General features: G+C 41.6%; 3 protein-coding genes across 6 annotated transcripts; 1 reads left to right on the top strand and 2 right to left on the bottom strand.

Annotated features, from left to right (window-relative positions):
• Nucleotides 1-3,575: 3,575 nt before the first annotated feature.
• Nucleotides 3,576-5,672, bottom strand: SNRPG (small nuclear ribonucleoprotein polypeptide G). The gene is made up of 4 exons (XM_078599337.1): nt 5,460-5,672; nt 5,077-5,099; nt 4,745-4,869; nt 3,576-3,797 (listed from the first exon to the last, which is right to left on the bottom strand). Exons 1-4 carry the CDS (start codon nt 5,489-5,491, stop codon nt 3,747-3,749), a joined length of 231 nt encoding a protein of 76 aa, XP_078455463.1. The 5' UTR covers nt 5,492-5,672; the 3' UTR covers nt 3,576-3,746.
• A 1,631-nt stretch (nt 5,673-7,303) lies between these two features.
• On the bottom strand, nt 7,304-10,681 carry LOC144721583 (protein FAM136A-like). 2 transcript variants are annotated; one of them, XM_078599313.1, is made up of 4 exons: nt 10,500-10,681; nt 8,304-8,417; nt 7,951-8,091; nt 7,304-7,841 (listed from the first exon to the last, which is right to left on the bottom strand). In XM_078599313.1, exons 2-4 carry the CDS (start codon nt 8,394-8,396, stop codon nt 7,653-7,655), a joined length of 423 nt encoding a protein of 140 aa, XP_078455439.1. In that variant the 5' UTR covers nt 8,397-8,417; nt 10,500-10,681; the 3' UTR covers nt 7,304-7,652. The 2 variants fall into 2 exon arrangements, with proteins under 2 accessions (XP_078455439.1, XP_078455440.1); XM_078599314.1 differs by having other exon boundaries at nt 10,491-10,675.
• Nucleotides 10,682-12,622: 1,941 nt separating this feature from the next.
• Nucleotides 12,623-22,762, top strand: TMEM129 (transmembrane protein 129, E3 ubiquitin ligase). Of its 3 annotated transcripts, none has more exons than XM_078599308.1 (6): nt 12,623-12,774; nt 14,098-14,306; nt 14,915-15,228; nt 15,345-15,505; nt 18,261-18,426; nt 22,231-22,762. In XM_078599308.1, the coding sequence occupies exons 2-6, from the start codon at nt 14,102-14,104 to the stop codon at nt 22,477-22,479; spliced, it is 1,095 nt and encodes a 364-aa protein (XP_078455434.1). In that variant the 5' UTR covers nt 12,623-12,774; nt 14,098-14,101; the 3' UTR covers nt 22,480-22,762. The 3 variants fall into 3 exon arrangements, with proteins under 3 accessions (XP_078455434.1, XP_078455436.1, XP_078455435.1); XM_078599309.1 differs by having other exon boundaries at nt 12,724-12,912; XM_078599310.1 differs by lacking the exon at nt 18,261-18,426 and having other exon boundaries at nt 12,642-12,774.
• Nucleotides 22,763-24,936: the final 2,174 nt, after the last annotated feature.

The following is a 24,936-nucleotide window of genomic DNA, read 5'->3' as shown; positions in this document are numbered from 1 at the left end:
GTGTCCTGCGTAAGCAAAGTCAAAGTCCAAAGGTTAGTGCCTTTACCAACAGAAAGTTAACCAATGATTTGCTGGAACCAATGTTTTTAAGTTATCTTTACCCCTCCACAAAATTTGCATTAAATTTAGCTGTATGCAGTTGACAGGCTGTTTAAAAGTATAACATACCATCGAAATGCTTGCTACCAACCAGACACCGAAAGTAAATGGTACAGAAAATGAATGGCAATTCACAAAGATCGGTTGCGCTAAAAAAACGATGGCACATAACATTAACTTCACTGGTTAAGCTTGTGTTGTAAAACGCAGTTCTGAGCAAAAGGTTTCAACCATCGATTACAAACTATTAGGTTCCGATAGTATGCCTAGTTCTTTTTGAGACTGAAAAGTTATTTGACTCAGTGTAAATCGTTGCAGTCGTCCAATCTCTCAAAAAACACAAGGCCTAAAAATAATCTAGAAAAACCTATTCCAAATTTGTAACAGCTACACCACGATTGCATCAATTACAAAAATATATATTAATCGGCAAGTTTGACAAGAAATCACACAATCCCGTTATTCAGCAATACTATGTTGTGAAAACTGGAGTAGAGAAATAGGCATATGTATAAAAAAAAATAACTATCAATAGCAATTGACTGCAGGAAAGGAACAGCCTAATATTGGGCTATATATAAATTAACCTTATGGCGGGACCCCGGGGTCCCGAATAAAAGGAAGTCAAAATCGTAATTAATACATTTATTTTTGGCGACTCCGTACATCAACGCCACGACCCGCCTGGCGCAGATCATTATGTTGTCATGTCATGCCCAAGCGCAGCAGCGAGGACGAATGCGCAGAAGAGCTCAACAAGCGAATGCACTCCATGCTCGGGTATGGGCAGGGTCATGAGTGGTATTCAAAGCTGCTTAAATTGCCTACACGACTTAAGTCCTTTATTTGTCATAACGGTATGCATTATACAGTGAAACTGCTCTATCTTCGTAATAGGGGTTTACCCTTTCAACTGGTACAAAAACTGACACATTTATACAAGGGATCATGTTTGCAATAACCACAACACAAGCAGTCAAAATGCAAACAAAAATAAACAACTCTGATGATATGCACTGTCCTTGAAGTTGATTGGTCCACACCCAAGATAGCTTTTCTTATAGTCTCCATTGCCACTGGTAAAGGAGCTCTCATAGTGCTCTATCTTCATTATTATTTGTGACCTACCAATGTCTGCAGCCAGGATCAATCGATGACAATCCTATTACCTGCAGATATTTAACAGATGAGATGCGTTGCACTGTTAATTCCTCCTGTTTGATAATTAATACTTCTCTTGTCCGTATGCATCTATGCAGATCGGTTTTTTTTGCGGTTAAGCCATAGCCCCACATACCACTCGTATCAATGCAGATAAGAGGAGCGGTGACCCACTACTCTGTAGAGTAACACTGGTAAAAACCCTTGTTACAATATGAACAGCGCATTGAAAACGCATACTATTTTATGTACTGTTAACAAAGTGTTCACAAATCCACAGAGAAACACGATGATTGACAGAGGGGTGTAAATAATTTTTTCGATAGTGTATTTAAATAGGTACTGCAGGCAATAATTTTCAGTTTTAAAGGCATAGTTTAACAAGACAACACTTTCCACCATCCTTCAAACCCATTGGTGAAAGAGAGCAAAGTCTTTGTTGACCTTATGTTCATGCCAGAGCCAGGGGCTTATGGGACTCCGGGGTCTCGCCATAAGGTTCAAATGAGGGGAAAAACATCATGCAAACGTTTGGAAAACAAATATATCCATTGTAGGGACAAGTGAATAACACATAGTATGTATACCTAGGAGAGATAATACTGGTAGGAACCTCCTGGTTACACCAGCCCACAGGGGATTATTGTGTCCGTCCGTCGTGCAGGGAGGGGCTGGGTGGGGAGGGGAGGGTGGGGAACGGCTGGGTGGGGAGGGGCTGGTCACCCCGTGGTGACATTATAAAACTCAACGTTTAACCTACTCACGCCGGCTTGTGCCCACCCTCACAGTCGGCCGTTGACCCTGGCCATTGACCAAGCAACCCAACGTTCCTACCAGCTCCCTCCGCAGGAATGTGTTGTGTATTGGGAACAATAAAATCAAGATGTAGATGGATAGCAGTGCTTTTGGAAATGTTTTACTAAATAATTAAAAGCAGTATATAAATGTTCCTAAAGATATAATCCAACGCATATTACCTGCTCGGACAAGGATCTCAAACATCTATATTTCTTATATATAGAAAAAAATTGTGTGTGGGTTTCTGTATTCGCGCGCTTGCAAATGATTTGGCTCAACGGTGGGGTTTACGAAAAATAAAAATAGCCAGGTACCACGCCGTAAGCCCCGCCGTCAGCAAGTGTTATTTCTTTTCCACATCCGTCAACTTTAAATTAGTTTAATTAGCGATTTAGTGCGATTTTTGTGCGCTATTTATTTATGACGCGTGCACGCCCATACCAACTCACGTGCCTATGGTGGGGGGGACGGCCCATGCTAAGTCGCCCGCCTTTGGTGGGAGTGAGGGGGACATTTTATTTCGCGTTAAAAATGCTATAAAAATACACTAAACGTTGACGTTAATTCTTCACTGTGATGTCCCACCCACCCCGATGCGTGCAGTTACTATTATAACGTCGGTAGATGCTACCACTATAGGTCGTAGATATTACTGCAGAGCGGCCGAGGAGATCGTGGCAGAGGGGGTCAAAGATAGCAGCCCAGCCCCAGCCTGCCAAGGTGCCACCTCGGCCGGCTGGACAATCTCGGCGAGTCCGGAGGCTCTACACGGGACTAGGCCTCACCACGCCACTCAGGCGAGTACTTTGTGCTATATAATCAGCATGTACTGTCGTGATAGCAGGTACCACTAGTCGGTATGCACTGCTGTAATCATAGCAGGTACCACCAGTCAGTACGCACTGCTGTTAGATTTTGAATAGTTTTGAAATATTATTTGGCCCGGGCAACACCAGGTATACAAGCTAGTAGATAATATAAATAAAAAGCCAAGTACACAAAGCATGGAGAGGTGCAAGCTTGGATTTACTGGCGGAAAACATGCATTAGAGATCGTAAACATTTAGCTTCATATTTATATATATCAGAGGTGTGGACTCGAGTCATGTGACTTGGACTCGAGTCAGACTCGAGTCATGAATTTGATGACTTGCGACTCGACTTGGACTTGCATAACAATGACTTTGTCCCACCTCTGATATATATCGTGGTGGGCTTGGGGCAGGACACATTGCTGTAACGCATGATTGATGGAGTTCAAGAAACAGCAATGACAAAGGAGGGTGCACACCTGAATGTCCACACTGATAATTATCATTGAGCAATGAAATAATCTCATGTGCAGTAGATGGACTTTTACACTAAACCATGATAGTGACGGTTTGTGAATGTTTTTATCTACACGTGGATAGACCATGGCTGAAGAATGTTTTTTGGCATTCTAAACCAATAAAAATACAAGACGCGAATAACCAAAAGGTTGCAATATACTCTAATAAACCCACAAAACGATTGAATGCACAACGTAAAAATTACAACTTTATTGTATAAACAAGGGGACATTTATGTTACGTACAAACAATCCTTGCTGCATCTAAACAATTGCATCAATGTATTATTTTCCAAGAATATTATGAAACGGTTTCTATGAACGCTTGACATGATAAACATGAAGAGCTCATGGAGAGCTATACTCGCTCCAGGGCCTCCAACATGATGATACTGTTTCCTCTAATAACCTGTTGAAAAAAAAAAAGAGCTCAATTAATGTCAGAAAGTAATTTTTCTGTAACCAAACATTACTTTTTTATTCACAATTGCGTAAGGTATATTAAGTGGCAAAACAATGTAAATTCATTTTAAAACTAATCAAGGTAAAACACAGATGGTTTATATAAAAACACAGCTCTACCATGGTACTTTTAAATATACTGCTTCAATGCCAAATGTCGCCATAGGACATTTTAATTCATAGCAATACAGCTTCATTCTCAGCTATAGAAACAAACGCAAATAAGCTAAAGTATTAAAACATATTACTCATTAAATGACTAACAACGTTTCTGCATAAACGTACTGATATTCTGGCTTATCTGGGCACTATCCAATTAAATCTTGTACCCCAAAATTGTATGTATAATTTGCACGGAGACTAGAATCCCACTCCATAATTACTGTCTTACTCTCGCTCTATGATAGAATAAGGTTGCCACTCTTCAGAATTTTTTTTTCTTTAGATAGTCGGTGCGTTCTATGTAGCAATGGTCAAATCAAGAAGGCATCCTGTTCTTTTGCAGTGACCCTTCCGAAACACCCTACCACCGTGAAGTTTGACAAAATCGAAGTTGCAAGTGAACAAGCACCGAGCAGTGGGCGCCACTGTGGCAAAATGTTAACTACCTCGCCTGGTACACAGGTCATGGGTTCGATCCCGACAATGACGCCTATATATTTGGTGTTTGCATGTTATCCCCATGGTCGCGTAGATTTTTCTCTGGGTCCTCCAGTTTTTCCTTACACATTTATAACGATGAATTTTGAGTATTTGACTATCATGTGTGGCCAGTCCTATAGAGCTCAGTGGGCCTGACCTGGTAAATAAAAAATAGTATAGCTTAGATTGATAAAGGCTGATTATTCTGATTTAAATTGCATGAAAGCACGACGCCAGTGGCTGCTCACTCACCACCATGCCAACATCGTTCTGCACGCCGCCCTGACACAGCTCAAAGCACTCGTCCATCACCAGGTTCATGAAAGGATCGAAGCCGCGTAGGATGCCCGTTACCGTCCGCGACCCGTTCAACTTCACTGCAAGGCAACAATCAAGTTAATCAGAGGCCATGAATTCGCAAAATTTCTGTAAAAATAATGTAATCACTAGAGTCGACAAAGCTCCAGAGTATAAAGAAAACAAATCAAGAGCCTTTAAGCGCGATACAGTGTTCGGTCAAATAATCGTAATTATGATACGCTTAACATTTTTCATGCCCGGCAAAAACATCGACAATTACTTACGGCTCAGCTTCTTGTCCATGAACCTAAAGCCAAGAAAGACACAAGGAGGCGCACACGTTAGGGACAAAGATACACATGCGGCCCCGTTCATTCATTCACGCATGAAGCCAGCAGCAGGCTGGCGACACTAACAACCAAGTCGTGCTCGGCGCATACATCGAAGCAATTTACGGCCGTAGTCCATTCATGCGTAAACTAAACACGGTAATTAACAACAAATAAAGCACCGCACGCGCTCCAGACAATTGTTAATGGCGAGTGATAGGCCGCAACCAGCGCCTCGCCTAAGCCCACGTAGGCCGCAGCGCTCATTCCCGCGCACAAACTCCCCGCCAGCGTTGATCGCGCGTCGGCTTCCGTGGGGCCGCGTGACCGCCGCTTACTTCTTGAGCTCGGGGGGATGCGCCTTGCTCATGGTGGACGCGGTCTTTCACTCGATTCGAGTCGTGAAATGAAAGTCGCGAAGCGTCTGAGGGGCCCACGGGGAGGAGGCGAGAGGAGGCCGCGGAGTGTGGCCGCCACTACGTGACGCACTTCCGCTCGGGATCACGTGACGTGCACAGCCCCTCCCAAGCCCCGCCCCCTCCTAAACCCCACCCCCGCCAAGCCCCGCCCCGCCCCTTGTGCCTCCCACGAACACTTTAAGTTCTTGAGCCCCTGAATTTCGATTTAAAGCTTTCGTGACTGCAGGGATTCATCTTCTTGGTTCTTTCGGTAAAGTCACGTAGAATGGAAATAATAAAATAATAAAAATAAAACATTATAAAATAGTTCTCACGACGTTTCGGCCACAACGCAAGCAGCCGTCCTCAGGTGGAGAACAGGTCTGTCGAGAAGACAGTCTGAATGACACACCCCAGGCTTGGTGCGCCTATTTAAGCTGGGATGGAGGGGGGAAGAGCGCCTTGACCAAATAATTTGCATATCAAGAGGAATGTAGCATATTTATGGGAAATGCAGATATGTGATTAGTACTACTTGTGAAATGCGTAGGTTTGGCGGGGGGTTTAAAGTCATATTATGCCCGTGCATAAAGTCATTATGCCCGTGCATTATGCACGAGCCCCGTTCGTAAGTCGGAACAATAACGTCGTCTTTAAATGTACGCACGGTCAGTGTAACAAGTGTACAAGTTGCAGAAAAATGGGACGCATTAAATACACAAATCAGAAAACATGTTCGTTTGCATGCGATACTGTAATAAACTGTACAGTAAATAGAAACAAAATAAAGTAACAGAGAAATAAATCTAGTTTTATTTTCACTTACCTCGAGTCCTGATGATGACTGTGTGTGTATACAATTGTGGGGACAATTGCATACAAACACCAACGATCTCCCCGTATAGCCTTAACAGGCTGTGGAGGCAAGTGCTGTTCGCGAACACTTATCAAGGCCGACACGGCACACAAGTGGGTGGGTGGCCCACCAGCACGCCCGGCCACCTTTGACTCCCCAGTGGCGATGTTTGTACATCGCGGTTGAGTCGACCTAGGGGAGGCCCAGGACTGGATCAGATAATCATCACTGCTGTTGGATATGAGCAGGAATCGAACTAGGCTTAGGTTTCCCCATTTGGCTGCTGTGGTGATTACAAATGCCATCAGGGGAATGGTCAATCTAAATTCTCTCCCCCCACGGCACTACCCACCACAGCGTTGCCATCCAGCACCACGGCAAGGTAGGGGATTGTTTTTGCCGGCTCCCCACACACACTTTCACACACACTCCTAGCAGGCTGCTGTGACTCAACACATCTTGTTGAGGATCGCTCCGCTTAACAGTAGTTCCGCGGTTCCTTTCAAAAGTGCGAGTTCAGACGATGTAAAAAAAAATCTGTGCGGATATTTATAAGTCGAGGATTATCTGTATATGTAGCATGTGAACATTAAACAGCAATGTGGCTCCTGTCAGGGGAATTTAAAAGTTGCATCACTGGTTCAGGGAACCCAAGGTGTCTTCTGAACAGGATACAATTTTTGGTCACGAAGTAAATGTAAGAGATTAAATCTCTGAACTTGCATTGTACAATGTATGAATAATGTATTACTGTATATTAATACATCAATTATATAGTAATTTGATTTTATAAAGTTTTATATTTTTTTCTAAATGAGCTACATTTTCATGTTGATTTTCATAATCAAGAGCCAACACTGCTACATGCTAGGAAATGGCAAACATAGGTCTTTCTTTAATTGTAGAATAGTGACAAGAAAATGTTAAATAATTTCAGATTCTCCTTTATTGACAGTGTAACCTGCATTTTCAATCATCACATAGGTCAATAAAATATAATAGCTTTCAGGGCCCAAGTCATTAACATTAGACTTAACACAATAAACCACACACAGTATCCAACAAAAACAACATATGTAAAAAAATGTTGCAAAAGCTGTTGACAAGTCAGCTCATATTTAGGTAAAATTATTTCTTTGTACATGCACCAATAGCCTGAGTGCAAACCATCCTCACTACCCTAGCAATGTCATACAATATTTCAGATGTAATATATTCCTTCCAAACAGCAAGTTCACCGACTGCTCTCCCTCCACATTTTCATCTGGTGAGGACAGTTACTGTGGCAAGGACGATAGAGTGTCGTGCAATCGACGAGTCGCACTGGGGATGAGATCGTGGTGTTCATCTGCACAAGAGCGCACACACGACTCCAGCTGCTGTTTTACGACTTGCTCCTTGGTCCCCGAGTCAAACAAGTCCTTGGCCTTGTCATTGCAGCTCATTGCACAGCGCTGCAAGCGGTTCTGAACACAGGAATATAGAAAATATTTGTGTGAATGATACAAAAATCAAACCAATGCAGGATGCACATAAAAGGCTGATTGGACAAATGGTCAGGAAACAAGAGCAAACCTGAAATCTTTCCAGCTCATTGGTGACAATACTCTGGGCCTGCACCAGAGGAGCATGGCATCTCTCGATACAATGGTGTACAGCCGACATTGACGCTGCGCTGTTTTCACAGCACTCTGCACTGCAGCGGAACATGCGTGCCTGGAGAACAGCACACAGAAACATATCAAATATTCCATACTCTTAGAAATCTTAGCGTTAATAAGACACTGCAATCGGCAAAATCAACCTATAAGCACCTATTTGCCGACACCTCTAGCCTAGTGCACATGTAAACGTCCCCAACCTAGTTGCTGTAGCTTCTGTACAGGAAAACAGTGCAAGTGTATGGTTTATACTTTGGTATGGTTTACCTGCATCTTACGGATGTGTTCCCTCTCCAGCTTGTCCACCATGCCACTCACGGCATCCTGCACCTTCGTCTGCGCTGCCTCCACGCCGTCCATGTTCAGGGTCTGATCCTGCAGCTAGCAGGTCAATGCAAGGTGTCTTCCAACATCATCATTCATACATTGTGTATCCACTGCTGGTTAAAAGTCTCTGCATATCTCCATTCACATCCCGCAAGCTTCTAAAATGCCACAATATACCTCACTCGTGAAGATATATCATCGTTCTACCTCTAGTAGTTGCACTTGTTGGGTACATTTTCTTTCCATCTGTCACCAGTCTCATCCATTGGCCATAATCACGTCTTTTGATGTGTCCTGCCCAAGCCCACTTACTTCTCTACAGTCGATGTCTCTGATTTTGCATTTGTTCCGCTGATGCACAGATTCCTTTATTTAAGTACAATTACAAGCATTCATCGAATGAAACACTATAAATTCGCCAAAGTAAAACACTCATGAACTAAAGTTGTCAAACAATACAATGCAGGACCCTCCTGAAAAAGTATTGCAACTTCATTAGCTTTCATGTGTAAACAGTACTACAGTATTATTAATCTCGATATGCTCAATACACTTTTCACCTTTTGTTCCCTATAATTTGCAAGTTCTTGAGATTATAATGACTATATGGATTTGCATGCCACAGCCCTGTTGCCAATCCATTTGCAGGACGATGCAAATAAGGGATCTGGGTTGTAGGCATTATTTGACCATAAGCTTGTCAGTACGGGTTGGTGAAGGCGAAGAGCACAGACGTGGAGGCATAAAAGTACAAAAAGTATTATTTGGTTCTTTCGGTTAAGTCACGTCTAAAGATAAAATAATAAATTAAATTAAATAAAAAATGTATTATATTATCTTTAGACGTGACTTAACCGAAAGAACCAAATAATAATTCCTGCAGTCACGAAAGTTCTAAAATTAAGATAGTACAAAAATTAACCCGTAAAGTTTTTCACTATAAATCCTTTATATGCGTGGCATCGGTTTTATTTTATAATTCATTTCTGTTTTTCTTGAGTAAAAGTTTCATTTTTATCACATTGGTATTTTAAATTAAATATGACATTTTTTTTATTCCTAAAAAGTGGAAAATTTTGGGAAAAAAATTTTCACGAAAATAAATTGTCACGCACAACGAGTCTGTGTGCAAAATGTCAGCTCGATTGGATCACGGGAAGTGGGTTAAAAAAAACGACCGAAAGATTTGCACGGTCGTAAGCGCGCAAGCAAGCAAGTGAACTTAATATAAAGGATTTAAAAACAGTGATTTTGTCCTGCATTGCCATCTGACTTTACAACTCGTGGCCTGCAGCTCCAAGACAAGCTGTTTGTGCATTGTGGTCACCCATTCAAGCACGAACTAGGCTTAGGTTCCGAGGTCAGACACAATCAAGATTATTACTGGCGAGTTGATTAATTGCCGTAGTATTGTAATTCTCATGAGAAATATCGTACAAACATTAAATGCAATACATTTCTATTTTAACCGCTTGCCCATACGACACTAACACCAAGGGTTAGTCATTTACAGTTGATATAAAACAGTCAAAGCCATAATATCATTAACATGCGATGTCATCACCTTTAATTAGATTTACCAAGTGTTGCAAACTCTTATACCGAATCCTTAATAGTTTCTGGAAGCCAAAACGGAAGCAGAAGCGGTATTGTCCTCGTCCCAGACCAGGGGTCGGCAACCTACGGCTCCGGAGCCGCATGCGGCTCTTTATGGGCTGCTTCTTGACAATATGTACGTATGTACAGTATTTACTCAGATGCATTGCGGCTCTTGAAATTCTGAATTTTGTACCGAATTGGAAAGAAATGGCTCTTCTTGTTATTTTGGTTGCCGACCCCTGTCCTAGACAGTATTTGTGGGCAGCTTTGACAAATTGCTGTCGTTAGGAAAACCCCAAAAAGTCGCTCCCTAAATCTATCGACAAAATTAAAAACACATTGGTCAATAACACCACTGCCTTAAAAGTAAAACACATCTATAAAATAGGCGACGTTTCGGACAACGGCACTTCTTCGTAGCAACTACTTTGGCAACAACAATTGTCTTTCAAACACCCTGTGGGAGTTCCCGCAATTCGCGCTAGCAACCAATTGCCTCGAACAACACAATCATCTTAAACAGCTCACGTCGCTTACGCGTTGACTGCCAAGAGCTCACAGCGGCCGCCTCGGCCACGCAGGACAGCGAGTGCAGCGGGCACGCCACGGCACGCGACCGGCGACCTCTACCACAACACGTGGACCTCTATCGCAACACGTGGGGCCCAGGCGAGAAGTGGCGACCCCCAGCAGCGTGCCCTACCACACGCCCCCCCCCCCCCCCATTAAATACTTCCGGGGGACCCCCCGACGTCACATCCTGTTAGGTTCCGGTAAAACGGTCCTTCCGTCATTAGTTTGGGGCCGTCCATAAATGACGTCACGCACCTAGGGAGGGCGGGGGTCAGATATTTGTGACGATACTCTTTGGTTTTTTCGGAAAAATCAGGTAGGTAAAACAATACAATGAATGAAAACTAAAATTTCATTTATTTTATTTTATTGATTGTTTTACCTACAACAATAAAATTAAATAAATGAAAACTAAAATTTCATGTCTTTTATTGATTGTCTTACCTACAACAATCAATAACATATTATAAATGAAAACTAAAATTTCATTTATTTTATTGATTGTTTTACCTACGTGACTTTACCGAAAAAACCAAAGAGTATTAATCCTTGCAGTCACGAAAGCTTCAAATCTAGAATTTTTGACGATGTGTGACGAGCGGGGGGGGGGGGTTTGAGAAATGTGACGTCACATCAAAATGCGCAACTTTAAATAAATATAGACAACACGTTCTACTTAATTAAATATACTTTTGAATAAATGTTTTCTCTTACAACATGAGGGTGCAGCGGCACATTAAATACGCACTACAATGACAATAGTTTAATGCGATTTGAAGCATGTTTTATATTTGGGGGGGGGGAGAGCTTTGTGACGTCATATTTGAGGGGGGGTCTGACTTTTTGTGACGCCATGTGACGAGGGGGGAGGTCAAAAATCGTCCAAAATCGCGTGACGTCATTTATGGACGGCCCCCTTTTAGTAATGTTAGTAAAAAATAGTAATTATGTTACTCAATAGATATACTTAGGTAACACTTCGTACGGCGATTTAATAAGATGTATTTATACTGGAGGAATCCGATGAGCTGCAAAGTTATTTTTCACAGATGTCCAGTAGGGACTGGTCAGAAAGTTACAACACAAAAACACGATGGGAGTGCAAAATATAGCAAAGGTAAACAAATCACTTGAAAATAATATACAAATAAAATTACAATAATCTTTTTTTTAATCTCAGCAGGTACTTTTTAATGGATGTGTTACTCAATAGCTACACTTAGGTAACGAGTCATACAATTGAAAAACTTTGTCATCAGACAATTTGTTTACAACTATCTTTTCTGCCCGTCGAAGGACGGGTGGAAATTGCAGTAAATCAGAAACATTCAATAGGAAAATTGTTCACCATCCGCTCCCCACGGATGACGTCACCACTCTCTCCGCGTGGGTGACGTCACCACTCACAACTCCGTGGGTGACTCCACCCGCTATAGGTGACGTCACCTCTCTCCGCGTGGGTGACGTCACCACTCACAACTCCGTGGGTGACTACCACCCGCTCCCCACTCGCTCACTATTGGTGACGTCACCACTCACAACTCCGTGGGTGACTCCACCCGCTCCCCACTCGCTCACTATTGGTGACGTCACCTCTCTCTCCGCGTGGGGGACGTTACCACTCACAACTCCGTGGGTGACAACTACCCGCTCTCCACTCGCTCACTATAGGTGACGTCACCTCTCTCTCCGCGTGGGTGACGTCACCACTCACAACCCCGTGGGTGACTCCACCCGCTCCCCACTCGCTCACTATAGGTGACGTCACCTCTCTCTCCGCGTGGGTGACGTCACCACTCACAACCCCGTGTGTGACTCCACCCGCTCCCTACTCGCTCACTATAGGTGACGTCACCTCTCTCTCCGCGTGGGTGACGTCACCACTCACAACCCCGTGTGTGACTCCACCCGCTCCCTACTCGCTCACTATAGGTGACGTCGCCTCTCTCTCCGCGTGGATGACGTCACCACTCACATCCTATGGGTGTGACACCACTCTCCACTCGCTCCGCGTGCGTGACGTCCCCACTCGCTCCCTATAATGACGTCATCACCCGCCCCCTATCGGTGACGTCAACACTTGCTCTTACCCGTGGATGTGACGTCATCGCATCAAGGCAAAACAGTGGCGCTGGTGTGGGAGAAGCCGGCGCTGGTTCTGTCGGGGTTGGGGTTAGGGGTAGTGGAGGAGGAAGAGACAGTGGAAGGAAACTGGTTGCTCGTGGCGGCGTCAGCGACTGTGAGTTGCAAGAGACGACGTCGACTCAATATGCCAGACAACCGTGGGGCCTGGATACAGGACTGCGATTTGCATTTAGGGCCTACAGCAAATCTCACCTAGAGTGCGCAACATCTAAGAAGCTCGGCAAACATTGAGGTTGCGATTGTGCTATGTTGGATGACAACCGTGCCGTGGCAGCCGGTCATCGGCTGCTGCGAGGTTACGTTGGGCAGCAGAGGGCAGTGCAGTGAAGTTCCATTGCAGTGTACGATGATGTGCAAGAGCACTGACCAGCCTGATGTATGATCGAATAACATTTACGACCCGCACGACATGGAGAGGTTCTCACCCAGCAGTGGTTTGACATTTAATGTCATGAGAGACCTTCTGGCCAGTGAGAGTGTGAAAACGACTAAGTTAATTGTAGGTGAAGATGAAGTGTCACAGTCCATGCTGGACAAATTGGGGCTCCAGTTTGGCGATATTGGGTTACGGCTAACATGCTGGTGGTCAATGTGATATAACAGTGGAATCAACGTGGCAGCGACTTTGAATTGATATGTTGACGTGCAGTACAGTGATTGTTCTGAGTGTACGGTCATTTGTAATTTGTGCATAAAATTACGACATCCTCTTGGTGGTCAGTGTGTATATGTTTACGTTTAGGACTATCCTGATCGATTTCCATAGTTGTACTCTAACTCCAATGTACCAGGCCTTTGTGGTACACGTCTCTCATCCAGTAATTTGGAGGCAACGTTTTGGTAGATTTTACTTGGATGTGAAACTTCCAAACCGCCTGAGTTTTGAGGTGGTTGGAAGGCTATAGAACTGCATTTGGGGAAAATGAACTCGTTTTCCCGCATTCAATTGGATATTATTTAGGTAAAATAAGTTAAAAAAAAATTATCTCCCGAATACAAAGTGCTCTCAAAAATAATTTTCAAAACATCCGAATGTAGAACCCTCCTGAAAAAGTATTCTCGATGAGGCTTTCCTGGGTTATTAAATGACAGTCAATTATTTCACTACATCGAACATTTTGGTATGTTAAAGACTCATCCTTCCCCAATATGATAAGTACATGTGATGCAAAGCCTGCTTAGAATTATTCAGCAAATAAGAAAATTTACACAAATTAATTACGCTAATGATCCAATACATTTTCTGAGAACTACACATCAGTAGTATTCAGCAACCTGTTGTTTCACATTGCCATTAAATAACAACTGTAATTGCTGAAACTGTACCACTTAAAATTTGACATGAATGCGTTTAGTATTTTACAGTACCAGATTATGGCTACAGATTTTTTTTTCTTTCCCCCACCTTGTTTTACAGAGCCATGGAGTCCCCAGAGATGGTGTTCACACTTGCCTACCTCCTTTTTTGTGTATGCTTCTTGCTGACCCCCACGGAGTTCCGCTCGGCGGGAATCACGGTGCAAGGGCTCTTCTCGGGGTGGCTGGGTAGTGAGGATCTCGACTTTGTGCGCTACCATACACGGCGCACCACCACCACCATGGTTGTGCATGCCCTCCTGCCTCTTGGTATGCGTGAGCACAGCTTGCTCGTGTTGTAAATCAACTGATCTTGCTGTTTTTGTGACTGTGACATGTTGGTGTTTTTATATGAAATTTATAGGTTAAGGTTTTACTAAATATATGGTCATACTATAGAGCAGTGGTTCCCAACCTTTCTGGATTTGCAGACCACTGTCATCCCTTAAACATTTTTCGCAGACTACTATGCACCAATAGCATATCTTTAGAAATTATAACCAATCTAAATCATAGTATCTGTTTTCATTCCACGGACCACTTACCACTTGCAAGACCACCCGTGGTCAGGTTAGAAACCACAGGTTGGGGCGATACCAGTTTGGGATGCATAATTAAAATAACTAGCTATTTTATTTACATGTGGTTTTGCCTGATATTTGTAATTATTAATACAACTGGTTGAATTGGTAATATTTATAAGATGTTAAAATAACCAATGCCAAGTAGGCGCTGTTCATTAAATAAGATAAAGCTCTTATGTTACATGTAAAATAGTGCTATGGGATTTTTTTGTTAAAAGTGTATGTGAATCCAATAAACTATTTTCTGATATAAAATGAAAATAAACAAATTTGTATGTTCTCACCGCTATCTAGGTTACTACATCGGAATGGGCTTCACTGTACCAAAAGCACAACTATTTTACTTCCACAAGGCCAGTGACAGCTGGAGGATGTACCTGCTCGTCTCCCTCATCGTGCCTGCTTGCTTGGGCACGCTGGGATATTTTTGGTCACGGAATGGCTGGGGAAACCATCCACTTGCACGGGCGCTTGCCCGCCATGTTTCCTCTTCCATGAGTTGGCGCACCGCTGCTGTGTCACTTAATACAGAGTTCCGACGCATTGACAAGTTTGCTACGGGTCCTCCGGAGGCAAGAGTCATTGTCACAGATTCTTGGGTGGTGAAGGTAAAAGCTCGTTGCTCTTGAATACAAACTGAACTCTGAATTTAAAAAATACATAAATTACTTAATGTACATGATGTACATCGGACCAGTGTGGTGTTTATCACGTGTGGCTGCAGGTGACTCCTTACAAAGTGAACGTGGCTCAGCAGCGGGACATACACCTGACGTTGACCGAGTCACGGCAGCACTCACTGTCGCCTGAAACAAGTTCTGCCATTCAGTTCCTCACCATACGCGTGGTCAGCATCACCCCAGGCGTGCCAGCTTTCGACATTAGGTGAGAAAACTCAAGAGGCAGAGCTTCCTCTTCATTCTCTTTGACAGATGTTCCCATGAATTACCACAAACAAATTATACTGCTTATGTTCTTCATTTTAAACTAAAAACTAGTGATTTCACGATTCACCTCCCAATAATTTGATGAATTGTGGCAATTCGGTGGTGTTTCGATTCAATAATATATATTTTTAGCAAGTTGAATGTAGTGGCTACTTGTCTCTGAAGATGGCATGTAAAACCATTATATAAAATATACAAATAAAAATACTGGTTATTATGTAGGTTCCATGTGGTTTAGAATTACTGAATACATCATTTCATCCCTACCAAAACATTTGAATGTTATTTGAACTGCATTATCTTATATTTCTAAATGCGGTCAAACTCAATTTATCTGTGACAATTTTCCGTGAATTCGTTTCTCGGAATCGCTTAAAATGAGTTGTCTATTCCAAATATCCAGAGGGCATGGCCATCTAAATATTAGGGGTCCAGACCATGATTAAACAGAGTTATATGGCAAATACTTAGTTATTCGGGGTTAGAACCATAGATACATGGAGTTATTCAGCAAAATTCTTCCAAATATCCGGGATTAATCGGGGTAAAGTGGCTGAAGAGAGCTTAGGACCACCTCCTGGTGCCAAATCAAGTATGGATGCAAATGCTGATGCAGCGCTATCTGCACTGCATTGCTGAGGTGCTAGTCCTTCAGGGTCTCTCCCTTCCCATACGCATGTCGTGTTTGGGGAAATACTGTAGGACTTGCCTTCAGAGACGTGCAACGAATGATTGTGCCCTTGTTCTGATGGAAACTTCGTCACAAAATGCTTGGGACCATGGATAAATGAAAAATCCTTCCAATTATCCGAGGTTATCCATGGTTAATTACACCCCCCATACCTCCCCCACACCTCCCCCACACCTCCCCCACACCTCCCCCACCTCCCGTTGGAACCCTGGATATTTGGAACAGGGGTACCTATTCCCCTGTTTACCCCAGATACACGGAGTTTACTTCCTCTCTGCGGCCACCGTTTGGCACCACTAGGTGTCACTAAGAAAGCAGTTATAATCGGAAGGACGTTAAACTGGGCCAGCAGCTTCAGAAATCGTGATGCATATCATAAACAAATTATTAACCACAAGATGTTTCCCACAACATTCTCTCTTAGGGTTTTTTAACTGCAGTATCCTATTAGGGAGTAGTTTTCTTTCACAATAGATGTGGCTTTGATATTTTTTGGCAAATTGGCATTGTTACTCATAATAAAAAGAGGACAATCTATTCTAGATTTGAAAGAGGACAATCTATGTAATGTGATAATAGGTTTTATGTAATATTTAGATTTTCTATATATGTCATTCACTAACGTACTTGAAGTGTATAAAAGGCGATACATTAATGTTTTCACTGGGCTGCAAACAACATGATGTGTTTGAGAAATTGCTATTTGATTATCTCAGGATTGCTTCATATTTTTTTCCACAAGTTCAAATTTTCCACTGCCAGTGATTTTTTTCACTAGATATTGGCAAAGGAACGTGTTTCATCAACATGTGAATAAATAGTTAACGTAAAGTAAATCATCTGAAGAGCAATACAACCAAAGTGCCATCTGTTTTTTAAACAGTTTAGCATCATAATTACCATTTAAAAGCTGTTCTGATTTATCCTCCTTTCCTCTTATGTTATTTTTTAATGTCTTTAAAGGCAGTAAATTGTTTGCAGGACAGTATATAGATAATATTTTTTTATTTGTAATTAAATTTTCTCCCATTTACTTTATCAACAGTGTTTTTAAACACATTGTCTAAATGACATTACGTGTGCTGTATTGGGATAGTTTAACTATTTATATGCAGTGAACATTGACTTATTCCTGAATAAATCATGAATATAACTAATAAAGCAACGTGCATTCCTGAAATTGCTAACTGAACTATATCTGGGATCCTACTGTGACTGTAATCATACCCGTCATGAAGCAGCAGGGTTTCGGTTTTCCCCAATGAATAGTGCCATATTTATTTCAAGTAATATTATTAATATTTTAACGGCTAATGCAGACTGCTTGTTGTCATACTTTCCAGATATGGATGGGATGTTAAATGTTTTAATTAAGACGTACAGCCATTTATCATTCCACTACTGGGTGAAGGTCTTCACACACCACATGGATTATGGGGTTAGTTTGACCATACTTCACCTCACTGGTCATTGCAGGTTTATAAAGTGGGGAGGCTGCAAGACCGGTGTAGATATCAGTCACCACTGATGGTAGCCATGGCCAGGAATTGAACTCAGTCCAGCTGGTTCATCATCCAATGTGGATATCTGCCCTTAAGCATAAAATATGTATCGTTAAATTACATAGGCTATGTTGTGAGCAGCAGAGGGCAGCACATTAGATCCATGTCCTGGACATCTGTGAAAAGAGCCTTCATAGCTCATTGGACTTCTCCAGGATAAGTACAGATTCTGATTGTTGTACTGTTTCAATCTCCTGTGTTTATATGCTCCCTGCCATCATCAACCTGCAGTGACCAGTGTGGCGAAATGTGGTCAAATAACATTCACGACCTGCACCATGTGGGGAGACCTTAATTTAAGTAGTCAATTGACAAAATCGCTACATGAATGTAACAAAGGTATGTTAAGTTTTTGGTAACATGATTTATTAACCTGCATAAGAGTGGGACAAAAAGCATACTGTATACTATAAACAAAGTGCAAAATTACCGGGTGGCAGGTTGAACTCGACAGAGTATGGAGAACTGCGAGAGAAGTTGCATGCCCCAATACGCAATGCTCGCAACGTGGTCATTCACCAAACGCTCAGCGACCTCTTCCTGGAGGCTTTCAAGACTCAAGTGGAGCTCAATGACTGCTACTACATGCCAGTCGGACAGCCGCAGGTACACCCCAAACTCAATACTGAACCACACAATATTGCTCCTCTCTGCAGCCTTGGTCAGGAGAGTACTTAACAAGCAAACTATTAAATCTTGATTTAAAGCTTTCGTGACTACAGGGATTCATATTCTTGGTTCTTTCGGTAAAGTCACGTAGAAGGGAAATAATAAAATAATATGAATATAAAACAATCAAAATTCTCACGACGTTTCGACTGCAACACAAGCAATCATCATCAGGTGTGAAATCCACAGAAAGATTTCACACCTGTTTTATATTAATATTATTTTATTATTTCCCTTCTACGTGACTTTACCGAAAGAACCAAGAATAAGCAAACTATTTCCAATTTAGCAATTACAGTACTGTGCTCAGCTGTTGTGTGTAATTCTGTTCACGTAACATTTTTTTATATGACAAAAAATAAATGATGCTTTATTTCTGAATGTTTAGCTCAATCACTCACCTTTGTTATAACAGCTATTCTGTAACAAGTCTACTTTAATTATGGAGAACCCGTTGGTGTTTAGTCTAATCTTGGAAAGTTTAAAGTGGAAGTGTCATGTAAAACATTTTTCTGAGAGATTTGTAGACATGAATGGGCATAGAAAAATTTTGTTTTCATGCAAAAGTAGCTCAGCAGCTTCATGAATACCAACATTATAAAGCTAATATTACATAGTTCAATTGACATCTATAGTCTGTCCTATGCTGGTGTTGAAATTCATTTTAATGCTTAACACCTCATAGAAAACAAATGGAAGTAGTCTGAAATTCAGTGCATTCTCTTTTTAATAATTTATATTTCATTATAATATTATGTACAACATAAAACTTCATGCATCACAACAATGTGCATTCAAGGATTGGCACGTGTGACCTTGAGGGCCCTTTTTATCATTTAAAATCTATAAGCTTTTCAAATAGAGTATTGGTCATGGAGTGGGGTTCATGTAAATGCCTGTTTTTTTACGTGCAAAATTTACTCAAAGCCAGTGTGACCAATTTATTATTTTATCTTTATACGTGACTTTACCGAAAGAACCAAAGAATAATTCCTGCAGTCACGAAAGCTCCAAAATTAAGATTGAACCACTTCTACAGGGAAGTTCCAAGTTTACCTTTTTCTCTCTCTCTGGGTTTTTTGTTTTCTCTCTGCCTGTGTATTTAGTGTACTTTTTTCTGTCTACACTCGTTTTTTGTCGTTCTTATGTTCTGCTCTGTCTGTGTGTCTCCGTTCCATCTTGTTTTTATGTTTTGTCTTTCTTTGGAATTTTCACACTTAAATTCTAACTTAGCCTTAATTGTGTGTTGACCGACTCTCTGTGTTGTATTACATAACATTTCGATATTTTGCTAGGTTATTTAATTTAGTGTGTTTTTTCTCCCTCTCTCCTAATGTTCAAGCCTGCATACTTTACTACGCGTTCTTCGTACTCATTGACATATACATTTTTTTCTCTAACCCCTCCCTCTCTCTGCCTCCGCCCCCCTCTGTCTATTTAAGGCCACGCCACAGAGACGATCTCCCTCCCTGTACCTGTGTTACTCTCTCTATGTATCTTGGTGATATCTGTCTGCTTATATGTCTGTCTATAGTTTTCTGGTTAGATTTTTTGTTGCTATTTCATTTATACCTGATGATGATTGCTTGTGTTGCAATCGAAACGTCGTATGCTATTATTTAATTTATTATTTGATCTTTATACGTGACTTTACCGAAATAACCAAAGAATGACCAATTAAGAATTTAAATACATGAAAACGTTTAAATTCTAACAGTATATGATAACCAATGTACTGAAAACGTTTCGTAAAGTTAACTTATGCTAATGTATGAAAATACAAAACTGTATAAACATGACATCTTAAATTAAAAAAACACCTCTATATTCAGCAGGTATGGGTGGAGAACACAACACTATAAACCGGGTGACCTTGGTTTGATTTCAAGCTATGACTAACATCAGTGACAAGTAGTGACATCTTATCCACTTCTGCTCCCCCCCTTCACAAACCTGTGCTAACAAGCAGGAAGTATGGTCAAACAAGCCCCATGAACGACATACTGGGGAGGCATTCATCCAGCAGTAAATTGGCACACAGACCTGTTTATTATTGTATTTACAATCAATGTAAGACAATAATAGTGAATATCTTGGTGTGCAATTTGGCAGTTTTCACGTGATTTCGAAATAAAATAATATGTACATTAACATAATTGTTATTCCATTTCATAAAGTGTTTATCAGCTAGTCAACATCAAGCGTTGTGCATGACAGTGTGCATTTCAAATGTTTATATATTAAAAAAAAAGGTAAATTAATGAGCTGTGCACCATCTCATCAATTAAAATGCTTTCAGAATCATTTGAATTCTGAATTGCCATTATATTTGTAGCTATTGCAATACAATTTTATTGAAATATTTCCAAGAAAAGTAAATTCGTGTTTTTGCAGCATACCCCAGCAATAACCATGTAAAACAAGCCCATGTTGATGTTAATTATGGTTAGCTGCAGAGCTACTGACCTTGTTTATGTACAATAATTTTGCATTCATGCCTGGGAGTTCAAAGCTGTGTTTTTGTTCAGCTATATAAAAACAAAACAAGTCTTCCAACATAACCAATTTAACAACGTTAGTATGTGCCGAAAAGCCAATAGATGTATCAGCAGTGGCATCTTATCTGCACCAACTTCAATGGGCTGTCATCCCAGAGGAGAAAATGGATTTTGAATGGATTTAGTTGTCCTGTTTTTCTATCAAGCTGCCTCTCCTCAAGGGGATGTAGGGAAATGTATATGGTTGGCTCGACACGGCGACAGACTAATTTGTAGATCGGATCGCCCATGTCTGACCCGAGTCGGTGACAGCGGCGATCAGCTTACCTGCCCTTCATTGGCCACACAAAACAGCGTTGTGTGCCGCCTCCATACTAACGGTCAGCGACGGTACCTTCCATATGAGTGCGGCCGTTGTGACCAGGCGGTCAGCACTGCTGTGCATCTCCCCTTAATAATAAATACAAAAACATTCCAGGAGTAGCAGACAACACTTGGCACAGAACAAAACACAAAAGGTGGCCCTGTCCGATGGGTATGGGTTCTTGTGTATGCCTGCTGACCCATGAGGGTTGAGCAGAGTTCAGGTTGCCTCGTGGGAATTACCATGGCTATTATTTCTGGCCAAGCTCAAACTCAAAAAGTCTAACAATACCTTTCCTCCCAAGCCAAGCCATAAAATAAGACAAAGCACCATATTTCATTAATGTTGACAATTAATATGCTGTACACATAATATTGTCCATATGCTAAGTATGTTCTTTGGGTAATTTTGTCCGTGAGATGTAAAGACACATTAGTGTCAGCCAGTGTTAACAAAAATATCTGGTCATTAATTATTTGAAAATTTTGAATACATGGCTGGGACAGTAATGTGCAATGACAATACTTGGCATAGGCAGGGTGATATATTCTCACAAACATTTGAAGTGGCTCGTGAAGCTTGCTGCAGGCAAACAAGTGACGCAGGTGCACTCGCATGCACACCCAAACTCACGCAATGGCTCCAAGATCACACGCATGCAAAGGACTGAATAAACAATCCCTTATTTTCCCAATAGTATCTGTAAGCAGCATGTTTAAATGTCAAAATGTATCTTTCGCATATGTTACAATTCGTGAAGAAAAACACAGCCCTAAACATCACTGATTTTCTCAAATAAGGAATCCTATTTTGTGCACAGGCCTGATGTGCATTTTATCAACGCTTATCCACATAAATCTGCTTTCCTCACTCGTCTAGGAGACAGAGCCATGCATCGGATGTATGCAGGTGCCAGCCACCGTGAAGCTGCACAAACAGTGCGATGGGAACGCCGAGGGAGAGTGTCAGACTTGCTTCTGCCGTCCCATGTGGTGCCTCACGTGCATGGGCAAGTGGTTTGCCAGCCGGCAGGACCAGCAGCACCCGGAGGTGTGGCTCTCGAGCCGAGCGCCCTGCCCCACGTGCCGCGCCAGGTTCTGCATCCTTGACGTGGCTCTCGTACGATAACCGCACGCTTGTAAACGTTTGGTCCAGTGTTATTTTGAGCATCTCGGGCACAAATGTTTCCGGATCTTAAATGCAATTGATGGATTTTTTTTTATATTTTGAAAATTAAAACACTGACCCCCACCCCCTCTTCCTACTTCGAGGAAAATAAAAATGCAAAAAAAAGTTTAAAAGATCTCTTGTACATTTCTTGGACAAAGGGGGTGACAATGTAAAGCATCCATCTGGCTTTGTTAAACGTTTACTTTGTTTAAAAATAAATAAATCAGTCTACGTTTACTAATACTGTCTTGCTGTCCTTACTAAATTTAAAGTATGATCGTCATTATTTTACATTGTGCAATGCCCAATCTCTGTCTATTCACATGCTGGCAGTTATCTTAAGCTACTTTTAAACAACGAGTAGTTTTTATGTATTCTATAACAGTATAGAACAATTAGGTTACTTTATAATTGGAACATTTTCGGTGCAAGTGCTTATTTGGAAAAGTTTACTTAAATTATACTTGGTTGGCGTGACCGTAACCTCCAACTAATCCAGTTTAGGTCATAGGCAAGACTTATGTAAACACCAATGCATCAAGGGCAGTCAAAATTGAATGTCTTCATAGTTGCAACTGTTTGCCTCATATATCGTGACACCTCAGATTTGAATTTGTACATTCCCATTGCAAATAGGCACATAAGCGTATTGGAGGTACACCTGTGCACAGTATGTATATTTAAAAAAAAAAAATTTTGTCCCACGACTTGCACAACCCCAGAAAATATTGTGGCGCATGTCAAAATCAGTTCTCGTGATGTCAAAGCAGTCGGAAGACGAATGTTATAAGCAACTGAACACGAAGCTTCAGTCTGTTATCGTATAGCACCCAGCCTGATGACGATTGGCTCCATGTTTCAAAGGCAGATTTTCCTCGTGCCTTAGATTTGGTTGGACGGAATACTTTCTTGGCGGACTGTGGCATCAAAACATTTTTACTCATGTCACACGTTCTAACGGGAAAGCAGCTGCTGAATAAACTTCTGATGGGGAGAGTGCAACTCACTCAAGGGCAACAGCGACATCGTCAGACAGTTTTATGAGGCACGGTGTGTTATGCTGCACCGGTGTCTGCCAATACATCCATATAACACAATGGCTGGAAATTTACCAAAAAATAAGTACGGTAAATCATAATTTTCGGTACCGGTCTACCAACTGCTGGATGAAGGCATCCCTCTCTAAGCCATCACCATCCCTCATTGTCTCTGGATGCAGCATTCCATTTGGGTTCCTACCCGGAAGCTGATCTCATCACTCCATCTCTGCGGTGGACACTTTCTCGGGTGTCCCTTTGGCTGCCACGCCATTATTAGTCTTAACCATTGGCCCTCATTCCCATGTAGTGGTGACTTGCTTAATTTGTTGTCAATATGGTGTCTCTTAACTTGCATGTTCTCAAGTACATGTTCGTTTTTCAGTGTAATTTCAAGCATAAACATGATCATTCTTCATGCACTCTTTTATTACATTTTGTCCATGTTCACAACCCCCATTAAAGCAGGTTATATACACCTTTGAAATCTTGACTTAAAGCTTTCGTGACTGCAGGAATTTATATTCTTTGGGTCTTTCAGTAAAGTCACGTAGATTGGTTCAAAGAAAATAACAAAACTACGACGTTTCGCTCGCAACACAAGCAGTCGTCATCAGGAAAAGGGGGGTTAGCTTCTAAAGACAACTGCTTATAAAGGTTTGAAATGGGCGTAGCCCAAATGTCAGCAGCCAATGCCCAATGCAAGTGGTGGGCAGTGACCACGGCGGTGGTGGGCTTTCCACCAGTCAAAGGGCTGCCAGGCAAAAATTAGCATGTCAATGCAAGATCGCCGAGCATCCTCCACGGCAAGCATGCCAAGGTGGCTATGTTAATGGCAGATCGTGAAGCAGCAGCCTCGAGGATGACGCGCGAGGTAGCTGTGTTAGAAATTGAATCTGTTAATGTCAAAAATCAGAGGGCTGAAAATAACATTGGAAGGTGGTAGGATGTGAACATCACAGCCAGTTATGACTTCAACTGGATTTCTCAGTTTGTACCCATCTTCTCGATGATGGTACTTTGCAAAACCACTGGCTATCAGCAAAGATTCGTTCATGAAGCCATCCATATATATAGACACAGACACAATTTCAACCGAGATGGGTACAAACTGAGCAATCATGCTTATGGCAGACGAAAAAATAGCTAGTGGAAATTAACTTTAGGAAATGCTGGAATAACTTACTTAAAGCAGCTGTAATCATCTAATAAATTATTTTAAAAAGTACACTAGATTGAGTTACAGTGGTAATACTAATAATGAAATCATAAAACGAGACACTGGTCAACATTCACTTGTATACATTCATACAAACCAGAGGTATATACTAACCAAATTACAAGGTGTAGTACGATCTTGGTGTACAGCTATACATTT

Source organism: Lampetra planeri, chromosome 12 (assembly GCF_965212315.1).
Source record: "Lampetra planeri chromosome 12, kcLamPlan1.2.h2, whole genome shotgun sequence".
NCBI lineage: Eukaryota > Metazoa > Chordata > Hyperoartia > Petromyzontiformes > Petromyzontidae > Lampetra > Lampetra planeri.
Note: the sequence above shows the minus strand (reverse complement) of the source record. Positions and strands in the feature narration are given on the sequence as shown.